The sequence below is a fragment of the Lissotriton vulgaris genome, chromosome 2_1 (genome assembly GCF_964263255.1).
Source record: "Lissotriton vulgaris chromosome 2_1, aLisVul1.2, whole genome shotgun sequence".
Lineage (NCBI taxonomy): Eukaryota > Metazoa > Chordata > Amphibia > Caudata > Salamandridae > Lissotriton > Lissotriton vulgaris.
Window position 1 is genome coordinate 632,520,207 of NC_141687.1, and position 25,197 is coordinate 632,545,403.

The 25,197-nt window shown below is 45.5% G+C and overlaps 1 protein-coding gene across 1 annotated transcript in view; it reads right to left on the bottom strand.

Annotated features, from left to right (window-relative positions):
- The window catches only part of HMGCL (3-hydroxy-3-methylglutaryl-CoA lyase), a 197,469-nt gene that overhangs the window by 87,741 nt on the left and 84,531 nt on the right, over nucleotides 1-25,197 (bottom strand). The window contains exon 2 of the mRNA XM_086955802.1: nucleotides 5,595-5,678. Within this exon, the coding sequence (XP_086811928.1) occupies nucleotides 5,595-5,678 (84 nt within the window). The remainder of the gene's footprint in view (nucleotides 1-5,594; nucleotides 5,679-25,197) is intronic.

A 25,197-nucleotide genomic window follows, 5' to 3' on the forward strand; every position in this document is an offset into this window, starting at 1 on the left:
CACAGTTACACAGGAACCCAAAATGCAGAAGCTCCTAGAGGAGATGGGTTTCCAGACATTCCCAGATTTTAGCCAGATGTACCATTACTGCACACCTCTAAATGAGACCCTACGTATGAATGTAGAAGCTTTCCCAAAGAGCACTGATTCGGTGTGCAGTGATTGCTGGCCTATACTTAAGGTTGATGTCCTAATCAATACCTTGAAGTGCAAACCTATACTTTTCCCGAAGATCTATTTCCATGCGTCCCACTTGGGTTTACAATAGGAGGACTATATTTGGAGGATAAGTATCATACTTCTTTTTTCTTAATTTTATGTTTAGGCTTTATATATGGGATAAAATAACCTCGGTAATACATTATAAGGATATTGTTGGCTTTGCATCAGACACTATGATGACAAAACTCAACTGAAATAGCTTATTACAGTTGACCAGCTATGTAATTTCTTTACTACAAGCAACAAGAAACGTCACAATAAGGAAATTAGAGACAGGCTTTTATAAACGGATTGAAGGCTCCCGTGTATTATATAAACCTATTTAATTTTTAACTGTTTTTCGACATCGTACATTGTTTTATACTGGTTTTCAATTTGCTGCCATCGAAACTTCAGAAAAGGAGATTTACTTTCGACCTGCCACCGAACAGAGAACAAAGAACCTGTCGGATCCAATTTTTACTCTTTCGAACAGCACAGAATCAGCCGGATTTTGCTGGAGACCTGGCGTACTGCCTATTAAACCTGTACCAGCTCACCCAGTTTTTGAAGGTGGAGTAAGAGTCTCACATGACCGATCAAGAACAGGTGGCAACAGGTTCTTTGTAAAGGACTTCTACTCCCTTTCAAACACTGGTGCTTCTTCAAAAGCAGCTGGTTGCATGCAAACTCGATAAATAATTACACCTGGCAACACAATGAGGCGGTAAATAATGGATGTGTTTAGATCGCACCTGAGCAGACTCTGTACAGGTGGGAAGGAGTGGAAAGGATTTTTCTGTAAACAATACCACATTCAAGCACATATTTGAAATCAGAACTTGGAAAATGTCACACGTTCAGACAGGAGCAGGGTGAGATCAGACTAAAATCATGACTGCTAGCAAAGCTGGGGGCATTTTTTGTTATTTAAAAAACATTTAAAAAAGTGGGACGTTGCATATTTTTTCTTCTGAACTGAAAGAAAGGGCCCCTGTTCTGCAGCAAATCCTTTCCTGCTAATGCACAGGGTAGGAGTGTCAGCTGGGAAGCATCGGTTACCTCGCGGTTGCAGCAGATGAGATGACTCGTCAGTAGAGATGCCTTTATGTCCCCTGCTTTCACCCAGGTGTCAGCGGTGAATCACAAATCCCTGTAGTATGATAAACTGTCCATGTTAGGTGGAATATCCAGCCATAGGCAGGGACGAATTTTAACTATGCAAAACCAAAGGGGATGATGGACGGACTGTTGAACATTGCAAGCACTCCCCCCCAGTCAACTGATCTGGGTTTAATCCATCACCGTTCTTTAGCCCACTCCGCCTCCCCAGTTCAGACATGGCCATATGCAAATCAGTCTGACCCTGTGCCTCATGGGAACAGTCCAGCCCGAACTGCCAAGCCATGTCTTCCCTGGACCGGAAATGTTTGCATATTGCTGGGTTCAAGCTGAATGGCATGGTGAGCAAAAAAAGATGGATTTAGGCCCAGATCTCTGTACTGGGGTGAATGTATGACATTGTTCTGCATTCTGTCCGTCAACTGTTGTTTTTACGAATTTTAACTATGCCAACATTAGGCAACTCAGTGCAGAACAGTGTCCTGTTTCGTATTGTTATCGAGCCAGTGCATCAGTGTGGAGTGATAAACAGTGTCCAGGGCAGACGCCATGTCTAGCAACGCTATTGCCACAGCTCCATTTGAATTTACTGTACTTGTGATATTGTCCCTAATAGTTTCCATGCCACGCCCCAGGTGGAATCCAGTTTGGTGATTCGGAAAATTAAGGTTAGTTTGAAGGTGGATCTTTCCAAGATTTTGCATAAGAACGGACATTGCACACTGGCATACAGGTAGACGACTCTGTTAGACTGATGCTTTTTAAGAATATCCAGATTCAGCTGCTCATTTATGTGTGACGTTTCAATCTGGACTGGAGGGACCTCAGCTGCCACCTGTGCTGTGCTCTGTGTGTCTGTAGGACTAAATTCCGATTACTTGTATTCTGGATTAGGTTTTAACTGGTGAGCTGAGGGCCCACTTGTATCTACACTGTGGGTTCAAGGAGTTACTAAGTAGTTATTTTTTTGTGGAGGGTCATTGACACTGGAACTGGAGAAGCTCAACTTCGTGAGCCAATCGCGTAATTTAAATTAAAAGGTAAATGGGATTAAGGAAGAGAGTCTATCCAACATAACATAACATAACATAACATAACATAGTTTCTAGTAAGTCCACCATGGAGCGAAAACGGAGAAAATATATAGAACCATGTAGATGCTCTGCAGAGTGCATAGGGGGAAACGCAAGAAATTGTGCTCTATGGAGTTAACAAAAAAGTTAAGAAGAGCAACCCAAAAAATGAATTACTGGAGTACCCGCGAGCATAGGTGACCATGAGGTATGCAGTTGTGGGATGTAGTTATTCTGGCATTAGCTAGGCTGAAGGAGATGGCAGTTAGGGAAGGGAAGTTTTTGACGACGGCCATAGAGAAAGGGTTCTGGCACCCAAACAGGGAAGACACCACAGGAAAACTCCCATGAGAAGGATTCCCAGGCTGGACCGGGTGATATATATGTACATGTGGAAAGGTGGTACATACAGCCTAGTCATGTAAGCGAGGAAGGAGGAACAGTTCCCAGTTATAAACAAATATGGAACCAAGGGATTGCCAGGAAAGAAATACATTATTAGAAGGATCAGGTGGTGTTCATATGCTATTTTATCCAGGCATAATAAATACAATTGCAGGATTTAGCAATGAAAACTACCTGTACAAGGCAAAGCTGTGCTGCACTCAATGTTACTGCCACTAATTTGTTATCCATCATGGTACCCTTGGCTGCAGGAAATAGCAGGAGTTGCATAGTGAAAACAAAACAGGAGCAGAATCAAGCGAAGGGATAGATCCATTGCTTCAATCTCTGCTCATCGTCGTTTACTAAGTTATGACAGAGGGAGAATTGAGGGTCATAGCAGGCTCAGGGACAGGGGCAGACACAGTTCAATCAGGGGACAGAGGAAGGAGATCAGTCCTCCGGCTGGAAGGAAGTGAATAAATACAATCCAAGTGTGATCACAAATGTAAATGAATGCAGGTAGAGTCGCAATCTTAAGATATTTTTTCCAGTCACAGTAATACAATACCAGGGGGTTGTTCCTAAAAACCTACTTGGAATAGTTTCCGGTTCTTTGGTGGCTATGGTACTAAGTTATCTGATATTTATACTTTCCTTGTGTGGGCGATTGGATCTCATGTTTGGTCAGCCTAATTCTGCACTGTCGGTTTGGGGTGAGCAGGGTCTTTTCTGCCTACTTGAATTCCTAATGAACTCGTTTTTCTTCTTATCTTAACCAGGAGGGAATAACATATTTTTGGAATTTTTATGGAGAAGGTTCTCATAATGAGTTGCATCTTATAAGAGGATAGGGGAGTCAGAGGTTAATCAGCTATGTTGCTAGTTTAGAGGGTTCGGCTTTGTGAGCATCTTTGGAACTTTAGTTGTTTGATGCATGGGCCATTGCCAAGGATAGATCAGTTGCCAATGCAGAGTGCCTTGAAGTCAATGCATCTGGCGGTTGGTAGCTAGTACAGAACATAATGCACTTTTGTGATGCATTACAAAGCCTCCATACTAGAAGCGTAGACCCTACGTAAAAACTATTTGTGTAGTCTTGTTGAGATGATAACAAGGATGATGGTGGGCTCTAGCTTCTAACAGAGGCCTCGATGGGTAGGGTTATATCCAATTAGGGTGCAGAAGAAACTAACTAGAAGTGATGAAATGATACAGCTTTGAATTACACCAAAGTCATTACTAAAACGAGCAGCCATGAATGTGTGCTGTGAGATTATACTAGACATGCCTTAGAGGCAGGAGGAGAGCCAGTCAGCCTGCGATGCTGCTTAGGATCCAAGTTCAACTATTCTTCGGAGTATGGTATTCAGTGGCCTGTGTCAGAGTAGGTGGACGGATCAAGCAAAAGTGCTGTAGCCACTTCATTTCTTTCCCCAGTCACTTTCAGGTGATCCTAGATAGATATCTGAGCGGATTCCGTGCCTGTGGCTTGGTGGAAGCCAATTGATCTTCAGAGACTAAGGGCCTGATTTAGATCTCGGCAGACGGGTTACTCCGTCACAATGGTGGCTGACATCACGTAAGCCGAAATATAAATCCTATTATATCCTATTGGATTTATATTTCGGCAGATGGGATATCCGTCACCATTGTGACAGAGTAACCAGTCAGCCGAGATCTAAAGCAGGCCCTAGGTTTATTCTTTTGACAAAGCCAGAGGGCTTTGCTGTACTTTCCCAATACCTGCAAAAGTTTGTATACTTCCCAAAAACCTAGAGTGGAGACCAAAGAATCCGGCACAGCTGTAAACCGTTAGTAACTGAGCACAGTGTAACAACCCTGATTTCTCAGAAACAGACTACATACACTCCTACCTGGACACGGCTCTGCAATCCCTAATACTTTGCCAATGCCATAAATGCAAAGAGTGTGTTGCAAATCCTTCAATATCTCAGCAGTGGTGTTCACTTCTTGATAGAGGGGTACTGGTGAACATTTCTTAATTTCAGAAAACTGCTCCACACCTCCAATGCCTTTACATCGTCTTCCAGCTGGTGAAGTTTCAGTCAGCCAAACCGTTTACCAATCCACCAAGTAAGCGTCCACATACAAAGGGCGGCTCCTCCGCTAAGGGGAGGAGCGTCGCTCCACTGCTCTCAGAGCAGCGGAAAAGAGAAAAATAAAACGATAATAACGTTATTATCATTTTATTTTTCGTTGCTGTGGGGATGGATTTGGCGGAGCTGGTGGCGAAGGGAGGAAGAGTGGTTCATGCATTTAAGTGCACATGACGGTTTGGCCGGCCGTCTTGGGCCGGCCAAACAGTCATGCGCACTTTGCATGTTCTCCACCAGCCTGTATTACAGCTTGGGTGGAGAACATGCACAGGCTCCCTGTCCCCGTCTGAGTGCCCAACCACAGCCCTCAGACTAGTCACAAAGCTGATTGCACCATCGTGATTGGCTTAGTGGAGCCTGTGTGCTTTCTGCTTCTTCCGGACTCTGAGTCAGGAAGAGAAGAGGAGAGATGACAAGGAGAGACAGCGGACAAGGTAAATATTTTTAAAACCCCCTCCTCGCCATCCCAAGAATCTACCAGTTGCCACAGCCAAATTCTAAAGTAACCTGGTCTTGTCACAGAACTTTTTACATACCTAAACATAAAACAGGAACTAATTTCTTGTAAGGTGTAGGCTCCCCTAATAGCTCTGCTGGAAAAGACATCAGACTCCACCCCCAAGTCTGACATCCCAGAGTCAAAGTCGCTTCTATCCAATCCCATCGGAGTAGATATAGAAAACATATATGTTACCTTCTCATTCTGTAACCCATCTCTGGGGCCCACCTCGACTATTTTGACTTGTTTGGGGAAGGACGCACTCGCAGATGTGTTCAGCTGTAAACCAAAAGACAAAAAATAGGATAGACTTTCAGAAATGTTTAGCACGTGGTCTAATGCGCACAGATCATTTCAGTTACGTCACAAGGCCATGTACCTGCGTACTTTATGTATACACACACTTCGAAGTTAAAAAGATATCTATGCACAATAAGCATGCTCACTTCATATATAAAATGCCTTTGTGAACTGGTTAACAAGGCTTTGTTCGTTTTTTTCCACTGGTTCCAGTAACCCCTGGGTCCCCAATCTGCCTATTCCTTACCTTTGTTTTTTATTGCCACAGTCGGAGAATGCATTTCATGAAAAGGCATATCACCAGTGTGGATGTCACCTTTCCAAAAGAAAAATACCGGCTAGCCAGTAAAGGCCCCGCCTTGACACTAAATAGCGCTGTGAATAAAACCGTATGTATACATTTGTAACATGACTTTTCTGTTTCCTTTAATTATTAGTCATGGATCATTAATGCATTCCTGGAACACATTTAAACGTGTTTTCTATTTCTATTTGCTGTTTGAAGTATGCACGGATAAGTGCTAAAAAATACTAGCTTTGGGTGATTTTGCTTATTTGTGTACCAACTGAGACATCAAAATACTGAGCTGGCAACCCTAATCACAAGACTGAAAGTGTGTTACAGGATCAGCACATTATTTATTTCCTCCATCCTTGATTGATGCCATATTAACAGTACATTTGAAACCCTACTCCAGCCGTCAATAACATGCTGTGTTACTCCAGGTGTCTGGGAATACATCCTGGATTCAGAAAACTCTCCATTCACGTTCACGCTCACCCTGCACTCACAATGATCACACTACACTCACACCACTCACCAAGCATTTGTGCTTTTTACCCTGTACTCACATTACAGTCACACAAGCAGTCTATTCGCCCTGCACTCATGTGACACTTCACTCACCTGCCACTCTCACTGCTCACTCTGCAATCTCACTCAAACAAGTACATCACTAACCATGCATTAATTCGTCCCACTCTGCACTTTCACCCACACCCAAACTCATATTGTCACATCACTCACCTTGCAGTCACTCCGCTCACCCTACTCTCACACTGTTGCTTTGCTCAGTCACACCTGTCACTCACACAGCTCACTCTTATCTCACATGGGCACAGCACTCACCCTGCACTCACACCAAGCAAACAAGCATATCACTCACCCTCGAGTGAAACCACTCACCGTGCACTCCCTCGTCTCACCCTTCACTCACACAGACAAACCCTCATCTTGCACTCCTGCAGGCACTCTGTTAACCCTACTTGTACACAGGGACAATAGTCTGCCAACACACATAGGGACACCCATCACCCTGCCTTTACTTCTCTTGCCATGCACTCACCAGTCACTCACAGATCACTCTTCACCCGTGCCGCTCACCCTGCATTTACACCACTCACACCACCCTGCACTTACTCTGCACACACTCCTCTCATCCAACACTTAGATGGGTCCTCCTATCAAATTGCATTCATGCAGCTCACCAGACACTCAAATCCGCACATTTTTCACCCTACACTCATACACTCACACTATTTACGCTCACCCAGTACTTACAGGAGCACACCTCTTACTCTGCACATATAAAAATTACACAACTCTCAGTAATATACACTTATTTCTACAAAGACACCCGAAGAATAACTGCTCTTTCCGTAGTACTAGATGCTTACTTATTTCCATCTGCAACAACAGGGCTGGTACAAGAGGGCAGAGTGGACTGAGGATGTGGGATGGCAAGAGGAGGGAGAATATGGCTGAGGCTTTGGGATATGGTGCTGGATTGAAGATCATGTGACACCTTCAGCCAGTCCTGGCTTTCCATTCACTACAATACTTTATTCGGGGAAATGTAGTTTTTGTTTTTACATTATAAGTTCGATCTGAGAATCCCAAAATGCAAAGTGCTACTGGATAAAATTCATGGTTGCCGAAGTAATCAAGCATTTCACAAGATCAGTTGGATGCTGCGATAGTACATGTTTCACCAGGTTCTCGTTACCATGGATATCTCTTCCCCTCAAACTGGAACCCTCCCCAATCTACCCAAAGGCTGTAGACTCTCCTTATTGAATTGGAATCTCACTGGTCTTAGAGAGACGGTTAAAAACCCTTCGTGGTGGTCATTTATTAACAAATATGATATTGAAGCCATGCAGGAGACTTGTGCCACCTCCCCAGTTATGATAGATGGTTATGCCCGTTACTCAATCCAAGCAAGTGCTTCCTCACAGGAGAAAGCGGTGGGTGGCCTTATAGTTTGGGTTTGTTCAAATTTGTGTGAATGTCAAATCCATTGATACTAGATCCGCATTTTTTCCAATTTTGCAGGTTCGGGATAGACTTACCCATCTTGTTTGTTAATTTGAATTGTATACTTTTTGCTTAGTTGTTTTATTTTTTCTCTAATTTGTTACCACTTAAGAGTAGTCCAATTATACAACCACTGTATGTGCTCTGCAGAGATTTTAATGGTAAACTGGGCAACTCAATACTGAGAGTCGGGCCTTCGGATGGAGATGCTCAGGTAGCAACCAGTGATGTGAGGTGAAGAACTGGCTAGCTATATAGCAAAGCATGACTTAGTCAACTTAGTAGAATCATTTTCTGAGGGTGAGTTCCAAATACCTACATACAGAGGTCATGTATTGATTACATTTTTGTGTCCAGAAACCTCTTTCACTTTTTTAGTAGTGGGTGGGTTATGCAAACGGATTGGGGTGACCATAATGCACTTTCTATTTTGGGATTTCTCCCCCTAAATAGGTCCCAACCCACTCCTGCAACTCTACCAGCACATTACTCTGGTGACTGCATTAGGCCGATCTGGAGACTTAGCAACCCCGCTGATGTCCTAGCATCCCTTTTAAACCCGCATCAAGGATTATTTTTCAACTGTTTAGCAGAAACCTTCAGCGACCCTACGTTGTTACCTTACAATAGCCTAAGTTTGGCTATAAACAGTTACTTTTATAACCCAATCGAGCTCACGCAAACGTACAACAGTGGTTGGATAAGTCATGCTCAGTGGCTAATCGCAGTCTAAGATGGGCTTTATTTTTTATCCCTAGAGTGCAAGTTGATGTCTTGCCGGCCCGCTAGACCTATAAACATGCACTTAAGAAAAGGAAGGAAGCTCTGCATAAATGTGATTGGGAGGTGTGAGACAGCAGCAGCGGGGTCAATAGCATTATTTTTAGGAATAATGTAAAGAGCAATCAACAAGAAACGCACGCTCCCTGCTCCATTTTAACATTTTGGGAGCGGATCGTGTTACTCATTTTAACAAAGTTTACAATTTTGAAGAGAATGTAGAGTCAGACTTCTCCCTACGAACAAAGTTATATATTTCTCTGCCACTTAACCTTTAGTTGTCTGAGGTGGAGTTTGCTATATGACAGTGTACAGGTGGGAAAGCGCCCAGGTCTGATGGGATCCCCATCGATCTCCTAAAATGTAACAGAGTTATTGTGCCCATTGAACACCAACATTTTTAATAGCGCACTGAACACTCGTATTCCGCAATCTTTGTCCCTATCGACCAAAATAACCATTTAAAAAAAGGAGATCGTATAGCTCCCAAATGTTAAAGACCAATCTCACTCAAACAGTACAGTTAAAGTAGTTGGAAGAGCAATTTACAATCGTCCTTTTGAGTGGGCTGAAGAGCATAACATTATCTCACCCTACCAGTATGGGTTCTGCTGGGGACTAAGAACAACTGAGCAGTGTTTAAACTTGAGGTTAATTATAAATGCATACACTATGGCCAAGCACTGCCCCTTGTGTTTGGCGATTATGGACCTTTCCTTGGCCTTAGACTCAGTGAATTGATCAAAACTGTGGTTAAGGCTGCTGGAAGTTGGGATTGAGGCTCCCCTGGTTAACTTTTTTTTCATTACCTTCATGCTGATTTGAAAGCTAAGGTGTGTATTATTCTGAAAGGTGACATGTCCCCTGAGGTTTGTTCAAAGTATGGAGTGTGCCATGAATGCATATTGGCTCCTATACTCTTTTTAATATATATCAATGATCACTGTCCCTACCTGACATCCAGCCTCGTTGCTACCCCTAGGATAACCAGAGTCCAGTTAACTGGGTTGTTATACTACAGGGACGATGCAGTCGTACTGGCGTGCACAACTAAAGCTTTAAGGGAGCTAGTGGACCGATTCGTGCTCATCATGAGTAATCTAGATCTGACCAAAAAGTCACAAATTATGGCTTGCAGGCCTGGTAAAAGTACCTTAAGCAGGCTCATTTCTAACGGACAATCTTTGGTTGGTGTTAAAGAGTTTAGTTACTTGGGAATTACATTTAGCTCTGCAGCCACCTGGCACTCATGCCGCTTGAAGTTTAGCAGATCAGCAGGAGTCATTTAAAACTTTTCGCAGGCCCTCACCCAAAGGTAATAATATTTCTTCACTCTCAAAAATGTACAGCTCTCAATGTATTCCTGGTGCAGTGTATGTGGGAGGGGTTTAGGGCTACCATAATGCCTCTTCACTTCAGTCTGAAAACCCCATCTGTAAAAAGCTTTTATACCTCCCTTCAACACCCTCACGCTATATCGCCAATTCAGAGCTTGAGCAGCAATACATCAAGTACATAGTCCACGCGGGGGCGTGGCTAGCGGCCGATCATGGCGGCAGCATAGCGTGAGAGCTCCTGAGGGCACTGTGGCCGTATCTTAAATCCGGCACATAAATCCGCTACCTTGCACACCTGAAGCGGCGGCGATCGGGTCCGGGCACGAAGCGGTGTCACCGGTCCGACTTTCGACTGAATCCGAAGATCGGAGCCCGACTGAATCCAAGCGACCATCTCTGGGCCTACCAGCGAGACGATAGCCCCGACCTCGCGTGAAGCACAGATCCCGGCGGAAGTGAGGCCGAGCCGGCCTGACCGAACGGACACATCCCGGCATCCGCCCGACTGTGCTCCTTCGCCGCCTGGGACTCCGTATAGGGAGACCGCCCTACAGACCACATACAGGTATCTGCACATTGCCTGCGCGGGCACAGGTCCGGACTGCTACAGCCTGGGGCGCGCGACGCAGCAGCAGTACCCCGCCCCCACCCCCCGGAGGCCCAGCGCACTGGCCGGGACAGCTGCGGAGGACGGAGTGGGCACAAATAAAAGCCCTGGTCTGAGGCTACAAAATACGTACCCCCGGGGGACAGTGGCACACAGAGGACCCACGCTGGGACCTACCGAAAGGACTTGGGGTTCATAGACTGACCTGGATGCATCGGCAGCCCTGGCACGGTGGAGACGCGGAACCTATACACAGAGCAGGATAGCCTGCGGACGGACTGACCTGTAGGTGGGAAGCACCTGCCTGAAACGGACCATCCACCGTCTGAGGAACGCGACTGGGGTGGCTCTGCCCTGCAGACCCCAAAAAGAGGCTGCAGAGATCGTCCCTGCTCAGGGAGAAATTGTTGGACGGTGCGAACGCAGACCACGAGGCGCGGCCTGTAACAAAGCAAGTCGCAACACACGCAGCGACCAACGGCAACATCCTACACCACTAAATCGGCCTCTACAGACAGAGGAAGACATTACTACACTGAACTTGTGCCGGCCTACTACCCCCCCCCCCCCCTGCTTCCTTGCTGCGAGCCGCAGAACAGGACGAAATCACGACCCGGCAGGGGAAAACTCCGACTACCACGAGCCCCAGAACCATGGCGGGCAAAGGACTTAGAAGTGGCTCCACACAGGTCAAGTTGGATAAATTTGCCTACGGCCAGCAAGGTCAGTCGAACAATACAGGGCGCAACTCCACGGGCAATACCCAAGACTCCGAAGGTACCCCAAAAAAAATAACGCTAGAAGACATTATGAAAACCCTCTCCGAGGTTAAAACGACAGTGGGCGCCATCTCCTCGGAAGTCACGCTGCTACGAGCGGACTTTCACAAAATGGCGGAAAGAGTGTCCCAAGTGGAGGTGGTCACGAAATCTCTTGTGGAGGACACGTCAGACCTGCAAGTGGCCATGGAACGCATGCAGAAAGTCACCAAGCTCCTGCACGACAAGCTGGACGACCAGGAAGGGCGTTCGAGAAGAAACAACGTGTGCATCCTTGGACTTCCAGAGACGGAAGGGAAGGGGGCCATGGACCTCTACGTGGAGGACCTCATAAAGAACAAACTGCAACCTAAGGGCCTGTCCCACTTCTTTTCGGTGGAAAGGGCGCACAGAGTTCCGGGAGGTCCGCCCAAGACAGGAGCAGCGCCGAGACCTGTGCTGGCCAGGCTCTTCAATTTTAGGGACAGGGATGCGATCCTGCAAGCGGCGAGGACCTCACCACCTGTTAAGATCCAAAATGCAACCTTGGCTTTCTTCCTAGACTACACGGCAGAGGTGGCCAGGCGTCGCAAATCATTCACGGAGGTGAAAAAGGCATTGCGGGACAGAGAATTGTCATACTCCATGTTGTTTCCTGCTAAGTTACGTATTGTGGCCGAGGGGAAGACGTGGTTTTTCGATACACCGGAAGTGGCACAAGAATGGATAGAGGGCTGGAGACCAGCGGGACAGAGACATCGCCCACATCGGGACCGCCCGACACATCGCAAAGGAAAGTCAATGAACAGTCAGGACTCCCACTCGCCCTGTCAAGAGGGCGCCGAAGAAACGGAATCAGATCTTGAAAGAGACCCGCTTGACTCTGGACAACTGGCTCCGATCTGAAACCAGATTGTGGTATATGGGACTGAGTATGGCACGACGAGCCCTGGACCTGGCGTAGCTGAGTAGGGTGGGCACAGTCAGTGCCTGTAAGGGACTCACCAACCCCACGAGCAAGTAAGATGGCGGGGGAAGGACTAAAGCACTCTGCACAGTTGGGGACTCGGGCGGGGGTTTGTCCGAGGAGCAGGGTAGCAGGGAGGGGGGACGGGAATGAAGTTTTCTTGTTAGAGTTCATGTTTTTGTTCACAGTCATCACACAACACTCACACTATACCATCACCTCGAATGTCGCCATTCTCCTCCACTGTATAGCACGAAACAATACATGTAGTTATCCTAGAGACACACTTAATGCGAAGCTCTCACACCAACTCAATGGCCAGGCCGCTTCACAACACGCCCGTTGAGGGCTCCCCTGTAGCTATGGGGGTGCCCCCATTGCGCATGCTAACATGGAATGTCAGGGGCTTAGGAGACAAAATAAAAAGAGGCTTGGTACTGCAGGCCATAAAGAGACAAAGCCCGGACTTGGTCCTTCTACAGGAAACCCACCTTGCGGATCCACTTGTAAGGCACTTGATAGGCGCGGCTATTCCATGGCGATACATGCTGAATTCACTACCGGCTCCAGGGGGACGGGAATACTGGTAAAGAAGTCATCACCCTTTATCATAACACATCGCGTGGCGGATGATCAGGGTCGCTTTGCTGCACTACATGGCCAGTGGGAAGGCAGACCTCTTAATATAGTATCGGTATATATCCCCCCGGCACTGCACTCCGTGGCCCTGCCTGCACTAGGCAACTTCCTCCTAAACCTTCCTGAAGGGGACACGATTATTGGGGGAGACTTCAATGCCATTATGGATCCACTAAAGGACACCCTACCCACTAGCGCCCGCTCACGAGGAACGGCTTCACTCTCGTACTTTGTAGAGGCCCTGGGCATCATAGACATCTGGCGGCATCTACATGCCGAAGACACTCAATACACCTATTACTCAGCCGTACATAATAGCCTATCCCGTATAGATTACTTTCTAGCCCTGGGGTTGGGACTGGGAATGGTGGACAGAGTGGACATTCTACCCAGGGGCATCTCAGACAACTCCCCGATTGCGCCGTCGCTTACCACCAGGGAAAGAAAATGTGCTAGGCTCTACCCAATTTACCCAAATTTCTTAAAAGTCCAGAAGATTCGGAAGAAACTTAAACTAGCGACAACGCAATATTTTGCTGAAAATACGGGGACGGTGACATCACCATCAATCCTGTGGGAGGCATACAAAACAGTCCTCCGGGGGGCGGCCATAGCAGCCATAACGGGACACAAACGAGACTCCCGGAAGGAGCTCGCGGAACTGGAACTAGCACTCAATACAGCCAACACTGCACACATGGAGAACCCCTCCCCGGCCACGACACACGCACTCATGATTCGGCAACAGCAGTACCAGGCCCATCTTAGGATGACAGAGAAGGGTTACATCGCGAACACTAAACATAGAATATATGACATGGGTGACAAAGCGGGTAGAATGCTGGCATGGTTGGATAAGAGGGAGAATGGAGCGAAAGGCATTCAAAGACTACACACGGAGGGAGGACAGACACTAACACACCCAGAGGAAATAGTTTGCGCCTTGGCTCAGCATTTTCAAACAATATATACCCCAGACCGCATAGTCACAAAGCAAACGGCAGCAGCAACACTGGCGGACATTGCCGTCCCCAGCATTACACAGGAAGATATGCTAGCCCTGGAAGTAGACCCAACGGAAGAGGAAATTCAACTGGCAATTCAGGCATTACAGTCTGGTAAGGCACTGGGTCCGAATGGGATACCCGTGGAATGGTACAAGTCCATGGCTCCGGAGCTCAGTACCCCGCTGCTGGCCATGTATTTAGAAAGCAGGGACAAGGCAGAACTGCCGATAGACCAACGCACGGCCACGATTGTGGCAATACCTAAGCCGGGGAAACCCCCGACTGAATGTGCCTCATATCGACCGATATCGTTACTTAATATTGAGGCCAAGATATTGGCTAAGCTTCTGGCCACCCGTTTGCAGCCGCACCTCAGTACCCTGATCCACCCTGACCAGTCAGGCTTTATGCCACACAGAAGCACGGCGCTGAATCTCCAGAGAGTTCATGGAGTGATGGCCCGTGCACACCTCCTCTCGGAGAGGGCTGTGATTCTCTCCCTCGACGCTAAAATGGCGTTTGACCTCGTCGAATGGGAATATCTCTTCATGGTCCTTGAGCATATGGGATTTGGACCGAAATATATAGCCTGGATACGACTGCCAGTCGCACAAGTGGTGGCTAATGGCCACATATCGCCGAGGTTCCAGTTAGGCAGGGGAACTAGACAGGGTTGCACCCTGTCGCCTTTGCTCTTTGCGCTGGTGCTAGAGCCCCTGGCAGTTCAAATCAGGGCTACACCCTTATTTGCAGGCATTAAATGGGATGAGGGATGGGAGGACAAAATCTCTCTATACGCCGACGACATGCTCATCTACATGACGGCACCTGACGCCGGCATCCCAGCCCTGCTAGAACTCTGTAACACGCACGGACGCTTGTCGGGCTACACCCTGAATTGGTCAAAATCTGTCGTATACACGCTGAAAGGCCCGGCACCGAGGTTGCGGGATGACTGTCCCCTGACTACGTCAACAACCTCCTTCAAATACCTGGGAATTGTCATCACGAGCGGGGAAACTGACTTCTTTGCCAGTAACTTAAAGCCACCTATAGATCGCCTACGGGCGGACGTTAAACACTGGGCGACCCTGCCCCTGACTCTACTAGGAAGGGCGGCATTATACAAAATGATGGCGCTCCCAAGGCTCCTCTATGTCTTAGAAAACACCCCACATCTGGTGCCACCGCGATACTTCCAGCAGATTGTGGCGCTGGTCTCTACCCTGCTCTGGAATACTGGCCCGACACGTATAGCGTACGACAAATTGGTTAAAAGCTGGTATGAGGGGGGAATAGCACTCCCTAATATTCAGCTGTATTACTGGGCGGCCCAGCTTAAAGTAATAAATTATTGGATACACACCCCGAGAGAAGACCCGGCCTATCGGGCGGACTGGTCGCGGCTTGGAACGGACAGCATGCTGTCAGTGCTATACAATAAACCGCAACTTAAAACTCTAATCGGTCCGACCAGACACACGGCGACCCTATGGCACATGGCGCAGGCTCGCCTGGGATGGGCAGGAAGAATCACCAAAATGACACCATTATGGGACACAAAATCATTGGGAAATCTCAGGGGCTGTAAGGGTTTTGAACGGTGGGACTCCATAGGCATTTCTACAGGGGGGGACCTCTGGGACAATGGCACGGTAATACCGTTTCCACGCCTACAGCAGCAATATAACCTTGGGCCCACGGAAACATTCCGCTATGTACAAATTAGACACGCACTACTTCGAGCGATTCCTGCGGATACTACTCTGCCGGACTCCTCTCCGTTAGAAGATAGGCTACTAACAGAATTCATGATCCAAAGCGCGACCTCACTCACATATAAAAAACTGATCAATAATGTTAAGGACCCCACACTGAAACTTAAAGAAAGGTGGGAGGGAGAAATAGGCGAGGCGGATGAAACTGAGTGGAATGAGGCGCTGGCCTCCCCAAGAGAGGTTGGAATCTCGAGTAAATTCAGACTGGTGCAACTAAAAATTTTACACCGTATCTACTACACCAGAACGCTACTTCATAGAATACAGAGAGCACCACATCCCTTTTGCTTGAGAGGCTGCGGGGAGGAGGGGACATTATTTCATACACTATGGGAATGTCCACAGATACAAGAATTCTGGAGGCAGATAATGCGCACGATCTCCCAAGCACTTAAAATTTCCGTGTTGCCGGAACCGCGCAAGTGCCTCTTAAACATCTGGGACCCCAATGACCTGGGTAGATATGAACTGATTTGGGCAACACTGGCCATGACAGTGGCCAAGCGGGATATAGCGCAGAAGTGGGGCGCACCAGAACTACCCACTGCGAGTAGATGGGCTAAAAACATGGATATCCTGATGGTCACAGAAAGGGCAGTGTACACCCTACGTGCGGCGCCTCGAAAGTGGAACAAGGTATGGGTAGCATGGAATGTATATAGGGGTGAGATCTGTGACCCGTTGCCAGAAGGGGAAGACCTAGACTCGGATGAGGAAGAGGAATGAAAGAGTGGAAGGGGGGTGTTAACCCTGGCGAAACGAACACACAATGGCTTTTGCGCTAACCTGGCTATGTGACGGTGAGAACACTATGGAAATGGCTGATTGAAGAGGTGGGTGGGAACACATTGGCAATGATGACACCGGTTTGAGGGGGGGGGGTTGTTTGTTCATTCTATAATATAAAAGCAATATTACTGTTGAATAAAGCACGAAGGGGGGAACAATATTACAACACAGTACATAAGACTAGTACGTACGAAAATGTATCTAAGAGTCCTCAAAGGTCTAATTCATCACGATGTGAGCTCCTAACATGAATACTGCTACCTATGAAGAGATAACTGTACGAAATGTAACCAAGACCACTTGAATGTATGTTACTATGTGAACAGTATTCCTTCCTGTTAATAAAGGTTTTAAAAAAAAAAAGTACATAGTCCACAATATGTTTTTTGCGCTTATTATAAGTATGCACAAATGCACTTTCTCAAGTCTTTGTAAAAACCCTAGGCTATCGCAGATGTAATGAAGCATTACAGCATCAGAAATTGTTAAACACTCCAAATATCTGTTTTAGAATACACTCTTTTTTAAAAGCTGCTATCAGAGCCAGGAGAGTTAACATATTACTTAAGGTTATGATGGACTTCTTTTATATGATTGGCACACTTGTTTCGGGTGATTTTCTTTTATCCCTTTTATCTTTTTAACTTGTTTTTAACAGTCTCACTATTGACAATTTACACATTTAATCATTTGAATGAGCACCATATGTATTTATTTTTGGTTGCTGATATTCATTGATTGAGATATTTTGCTGTTTTAAGGAATTTTATTCATTTGAAGTTTCAATCATGGAACTTTCCCTTAACGTTTTTGTATTATTATGTTGTGCAATGTTGTCTTTTTTGTCTTTTATGACCTGTCTAGCTGAATAACGAATGATTGATTGATTCATGTTAGAAAGTGGATTAGTTCATTTCCATTATTATGTAACTGTTTGCTCCACAAGTGAAACCAAATATAAGCTCTGTACAGCTATTTTATGGAAGTGCACTTTTCATTCACATCATACAAGATATGTATAGCAGAAGCAGCACACCAAGTGTTTCTAACAATAAAAGAAGGCTGACTAATGGTAGTGTGAGTAGCAGTGTGTGTGTGAGTGTGACAGATTACAAATGTATGAAAGAGTGAAAGAGATATAGTGAGAATGAGTGTGAGAGAATATGCGTGTGAGAGTATGTATTTGTGTGTGCATGTATGTGTGTTATGCGTGCAAATGTGGTGGAGGTCTGGTATACTGGAGGTTAGTCTTACCTTATGGACAAGGGCACTAACAGCATATGAATGGGAGTTGTTACCTATGGCAAACTTTAGGCCTGACATGCTTTTATTAAAACACCATCATTGGCTGTGGGGACTCGAACTGTCTAACTGAGAAAGCTGCTAGCCCAGTCATACCCAACGGCAGGGACAAAGAACACGCGCTGCCACTCCTGGTCAAAGAAACTGACATGATGCATGGAATTCTTAACATATGCGGTAGATCCATAGCAAAATGTTGGAACTGATATTTAAGGTAATTCTTCTCATAAGATTTCCTGTACTCATTTTATAGGGAGCATCAATATGCAAAATGCTGACCCTTGTATACCAGAGGGAATTTTTATAGGTACCCATAACAAAGGCTGAAATACCCATGGTAAATTTCTGGCACTGTCATATTGTATGTACTCCTTGGCATAAGGGACTCACCCAGGAAAAAATGCTGACCTTGGTATAGTGGAAGTCATTTTCTGACTTGTGACATTTGAAAGAAATGGGATTTACTCATAGGAAAGGCCAGGCTTCCTTGGTGCACCATGAAAGTACTGGAATATTTCATGAATGCACTATTAAGGTCTGCAGAGTTTTAGCAAATTTGACCCCAAAAGCTTCTCAGGGGAGAAGCCCACTCTCCCTTTAATGACCTATAAGAAATCTGTTAACTTGTTTTGCTTGCTGGAATTTGAAGGAAGCATCATACCCCACCACTTACATAGATCTTTACCCTTCATTAGTGAGTTGAATTCTCAGTGTGTATGGAGACAGTTTAAGAGTTAAGTTTGCACTGTCTCTCCGGTGCACACTCAACTCTGACAGGAGCGGAAATTTCGTAATGAAATAAAAGCATTGTCTAATCGTAAAATGGATCTAAATTCCTACATTTAAAAAGTGGCTAAGCCTGTTGCTCTCTTAAGCTATCTGTAATTTTTCCCAATTTAAGCGGGCCATGTACGCAGGTTTTCAACTGGTTCAAGAGGGGTTGGGGTGATGATGAGGAGGCAATCCCCCCTCATGGAAAAGACCTGGAAAGACGACCAGGGCAGGTTCGCCATGCTGTCAGGCAAGTGAGAGGGGAAAACGATTAACATCGTTTCAGTATACATGCACCAGCGCTACATAACACAGCTGGTTCCCAAACCTAAGTGCATTCCTACTGACTTTGCACAAGGGCAAACTCCTGACTAGGGGTGACTTTAACATGACAATGAATGATCTCCAAGATAGACTTCCCCAAAAGATGCAGCCTCGTCGCCCCTCAGCATTGTCCAAGTTTATATGAGCAATGGGTCTGGTGGATCTCTGGTGCACTCAAAATCCACAGGCACAGCAATTCACTTTTTACTCAGGAGCACATAATTGTCACTCGCGCATAGACTTCATCTTGTCACATGCAGATAAGGTCTCTGACTTTAGGGAAGTACATCAGTTGGCACGGGGCATATCGGACCATTCTCTATGGGACTGCTATTCAGCAGAAACACGAAATGCTCAACGTGGTCTATCGCTGGGGCTTGAAGGTGTCTAAGATTAGAAAAGGACTAATTCAGGCCACCAAAGCCTACTTCGAAGAAAATAAGAACTCAGTAGGCTATGCACTGGCTTTCTGAGAGGCTTATAAGACCATCATAAAATGGGAAGGACTCTCTCTCATGGTAGGATATAAAGGAGAAAAGAGGGTGGCCATGGAGGAGTTGGAGGGAAACATACTGAAATTAGAGAACCAACTAGCTAGGAATCACACAGAAGAGACAACACATACATTGCAGTTCAAGAGACAGGAATATCAAGATCAAGCTATTGAGGCAGCCAGAGCCAAGCTATCAGAAACAAGAGATAGAACATATGAACATGGTGATTAAGCTGGGTAGCTACTGGCCTGGCTCGAGAGATGTGAAAGGGCGAATAAGTGGGTGCATACTATTACCACATACTCAGGAGAGGTTTTGAGGGATCCGCAAGAGATTGTGGATGCATTCACACAGTACTATACTGCTATATACACCGAGATTCCAACTGCCACAGCGGAAGTCTCTAGAGCCCGATTATCAAATCTGCCGTTCCAGATACGTACTCCAGCTGATGTGTCAGACCCTGAAAGAGACATCACGGTGGAGCAAATAACCTCTGCTCTCCGTAGTATTTAATCCGGGAAAGCAATGGGACTGAATGGTCTTCCAATTGAATTATACAAGACAGTGGCATCTCAAGTGGAACCACTTGTACTACAAATGTACTTAGAGAGAGTGGGGAGCAGAGAGCTGCCTTCAGATCAATGACTGGCCTCAATAGTAGTTATGCATAAACCCGGTAAGCCGGCAGATTGCTGCTCCTATTTCACGCTTAAATGCCGAAATTAAAATACTGGCTAAGATTCTCGCTTCCAGACTCATACATCACATCTCTTATCTGATACATCCAGAACAATCGGGTTTCATGTTAGGAAGGAATACAGCGATCAATCTGTGCCGTGTCCACGGGGTAATAGGAAGGAAGGAAACCATCAGAGAGGATGCTGTGGGGATGTTCTTGGGCATGGCATTGCTTGGGCATAGCATTTGACACAGTGGAGTGGCCATATTTATTCGCAGTGCTCGAGAAATGGGGTTCTGTTCCAGATACCGGGCAAGGATTTGACTCTTGTACTTGGGACTCAGCGGTGGTAAACAGGCGGATCTCTGTTGAAATTCACATTGCAGAGAGGTACTCTGCAGGATTGTCCCCTATCGCCACTTCTATTTGTGTTGGTCCTTGAACCGTTGGCGGTGTGGATAAGGACATTGGCGGGCGGATCCCATACCGCTGGAGGGTGCCATATTGACAGCAACCACGCCTCGGGAGGCCGACCCGACATCTCTTGTCTGCACGGTGAAAGCATGGCAACACATTGCGAGACGTCTACAAGCCCCCATGCTATACTCCGCTTTACTTCTTCTGGTGTATCACCCTAGGATGCCGGTTTTAAAGGCGCCTTTAAAAAAACGAAAGCTAAATATGATATCACTAGCTGGGGGAACTTTAATTTAAATGAAAAAATCCATACTGTGCAGCAGCAGTTTTCAAAACAACCACCCTCTCCCATGGATAATTTTTCTCTATGTCCTGTTGCGACAAGTTATTAAAGAATACACGTCTGTAAACCCACTGGAGCCTTAGGAGGTTGCCCCACTGCCCACAATATTATGCAATGACACTGCCTCACATTTAGTTTCTACATTCTACCACAGCCTGTACACCAACACGGCTTCAACCCATTGCGCTGCTAAAGACAAATGGATTGCTGAGACGGGGTAAGAAATCACTGACAAGCAATGGACATATTGTTGCATTCAGACAGAACGAATCTCATCTAGTAGTCGCTTACGCATCACACATTATACATTTTTGCACCGCACTTACTACACTCCGGTCAAAATGCGTAGATATAAACTACGCGATAACGACAAATGCGACCGGTGTGGCATCGATGCGGCGGACTTCCTGCACCTCGCTTGGTATTGCAGCTTGCAGCGCTGTACATGCTTACTGGCGATAGGTGATTGCAGCATTGGACCAGATGACTTCACTGCAGCTCCAGCTTTCCCCCTTCCTGGCCCTATTAGGGTACAGGGAGAATCTGGTTGTGGCGCTTTGAAAATTTGTATCATTTGGTCTCCTGCTGGCTAAAAGGAGAATAGCAAGCAGATGGGGCCCGGGCAGGGCACCCAAATGTAATGAATGGATCAGAGACATGATATTTTGGCAGGAACAAAAATTCACATATGCAGAAGTCCTCCCCCTCACTTCACATCCTCAGGATAACTGTGACCCCCTAAAGGCATATCTACTTGCGCACCCGATCGATACCATGAGCACTACAACAGACACTGGCAGTTGAACGTAGTAGCTGGCCTTATGGCCACCTCTACACGATGCATGCATATTATGAAGCAGAGATTGTGGATTCAGTTTACACAGACATGTTTCCTGATTACACCTGTAGGTCTGATACATATGATCAATGTTTAAGTGATTAATGCTTAGCATGTCGATCCAGACACTGTTATGTATTTACATGTTACCACAACTTCTTTTTTAAGCATGTATCTACCTGTTCACTGTGTATGCTATGCTGGATATATGTTTCATAAACTTAAATTTATAAATAAATAAATAAATAAATAAATGCCTAGGGGCCACAAAGGGAAGGGGAAGGAGATGGGTGGTAGCAAATAGTCAACAGGAAAAAATGAAGTAATAGTCCATGAAATCCACACTGAGAGGCCCACACATTCTCAGATTTCTCGGAGCCGTCTCTTGCTTCATAAAGATTTTTTTCAGCACTCCTATACCAGTCCAGACCTGAACCCCATTCTTCCATTGTCGGAGCCTTCATCTCACCCCACATTTTGCAAATATCTTAGCACGCGCAATTAAGCCCAGATCGCAGCAGAATTTAGTGAATCTAGAATGAGGTTGTTTATTCCAAACACCAAAAGGCAAGGTGCACGAATCATTCACTGGTGGTATAACCACAGTCTCTGCAAGAGTGTTACACTGTATCAGAAAAGACGCATTTAAGGGCATTCTCATTTCGGACAGTAGAATGCACGTAACAGCCCTTAGTTTCTGGAACACAGGTCACTATTGATTGTACCAAGCTTAAACAATTGTCTTGGTGTAGTGCACCCTATGCAGAATATTTATCTGTATAAATATAAATAACACCTCTTCTCACCATCTCCCAAGGGTGCTGTAAAGCCTTCGCCCATTAGGAGTCCTCCGAATTCTGCTTCCATTTTGATCTCAGATGGTCTAGTGGTGTAATAAAAAACTCTGAAAACTTTTCTTTTCCCCCATAACGACTAACATCTCAGGGTGTTGATCAGAGGAGTTCCGTCTGAGTGTACATTTAGCGCTGGGACGCTCAAGGGCAGCCATGCGCTTTAGAAATCTATTTTCATTTCATTTCATTTCATTCATAATATGGTTATTAATCAGTGGTCTGAAGACTAATGAAATAGCTTTCTTGGACAAGGTTTCAGACAGTTATCTGTGTTCCAGCAGAGATCACTCGGGTCATCTGTTCATCCCAAATGTGTATCTATATAGCATGCCTAAACGGTAAGTGTCAAAAGACTTGTGTGCCAGCCAATTCAAATTCTTTCTGAAGTTGTGTAACAGGCTTCAGAGCCTTACGTTGTCATGCATCTGTAAGAGTTGTAATCCCAAACAGATCGCCGAGAGGATTTTGAGTTCTGCCAGAATGTCAGTAGCCCATATTGGAGGTAAGCCAGGACAGAGGTTTTCCCACGCCCATCTGTTTTGTAGAAGCCTACCACACACGACTTACCAATGTGTTTGGGCAGGTGTTTAACCCCTCTTTTACCATACAGCAGCACTGTGTAACCTGTGCTGTCCAACACAAGCAAGGATGAGAAGGCCCACTCTTTCATTATAATTTATAAGTAATTGTGAAAAACAGTGATGTTTAAGTACCTACGTGATCACAATGCCCCAATCATACACTCCAGACAGAGCATGGTTAAGGCTCTCCTAGGTGTTCCCACAATAGGGTTTGAAGCATCTCATCTAGTCACTTTAGGTCCTCTGGCATCTAATAAGGTGAATTTTGTAGGATGCAAAGCAGCTAGGAGAGCACTATCTTTTTGTACAGGGCTGATCTACTCTGGAAAGATAGGGGCAGTGACCAGTAAAGCAGTATGTAATCTTTCCAACTTATGCAGCACCTGAACAAGGTTATGGTCCAGGAAATTATTCGTATAGCTTGTGACATTCATCTCTAAGTACCTACATTCCTCACCATCAATTCTTAGAGGGAACCAAAATTCTAGTGAAATGCCAAGTTGAAAGAGCACTGACTTATCCCAGTTAATACAGAATCCACGATAAGAGCCAAACTTTTCATATATCACAAAGACTCTGTCTAAGGACGATTCAACTCTGCGCAATAAATGAGAATATCATCTGCATAGATAAATATTCTGATTCCCAGGAGGGATGCCAAAAAAGGCCTCTAATTAAGGCGTTCTTCCATAGCCATCAGGCTAAAACTCTAGTACTAAAGTGAACACCACCAGAGAGAGGGGAAACGTGTCTTGGGCCACACTATCTCTGGTGTAAAGAGATCGGAGAAATTGAACTTACTTCACTCTAGCCATCAGGCAGTACACAACAGTCAAATGCAAGACAGTAAATGCAGGCAAAAACATCTAGGCAAACATACAGGGCCATTTGATTGAGACAAAGGTCCTGGCTACATCTACAGATAGGACCACCTCTGGTTTAGTGACATTTTTTCTATGTATCATTCAACCAAATAACCATTGGAGGTCCAATCTAGTGCTTCTTCTTGGCATACAATGGATTGATTAGGGTATACTAAATACCGTATGAATGTTACCCAGGCTGTTCACCAGCTTATTAGCAAGGCTTTCCAATTCTACATTCAAAAGTGATATGGAGTCTCAGTCAGATTTTAGTATCTCTTTTGGTATAGGAGGACAGCAGTGACAATTAGCAAATCTTACAACAGGACTCGGATCTTCCTGGCTCTTTTTTTTTGTTTCTTAACTTTTATTGAGTTTCATAGTTACATAGAGGAAACATTCAAACACAAACAGCAGTTCAAATTAATGCCTTGTAGAGAAGACTAAACTCTTACCAGGCAGTAACAATTTAAACACTGGAAATGTAAGAAAGAAAGAGCAGGTAACCTTATAGCCTGAAATCCACCAGAGTCATACTGTTTTAATGATTAGACATCTAAGCCTATGAGGATAACTAAAGGTCTCGAAATTCAAAGTGAGCATCAATGGCAAGCATAAACTAAAGGTCTTAAGACACCAAATATAAAGGAGGAGGAAAAAGACAAAGTGAGATAAGATCAGAAAAAAAGATGAGGGTCAATGTGTGAGAGAGCCATGTGGCTAGCCTGAAGGATCTCAAGCCCAACCTGAGGTCAAGATGTCCGACAATGGAAGGGCAGACAAAGAAGAGAAAGAAAAAAAGAAACAACCTTCTTGGTTCTGGCAACAAACGAGTCCAAGATTTTGCACATGCGTTGTGAGGTGATGGAATTTCCCACGGCCTATGTTTGGTCTTTATGAGTACTACTAAGGTATGTGACCCATGCCCATCAAGTACGATAGGAGACCTTGTTAGAGGACTTCCAGTCTAAAAGGATTACTGAGTGCAATGGTGATAAGTCAACTGAGAAAGATACGGTCCAGCTCACAAAGCAGAAATGGCATCACTGA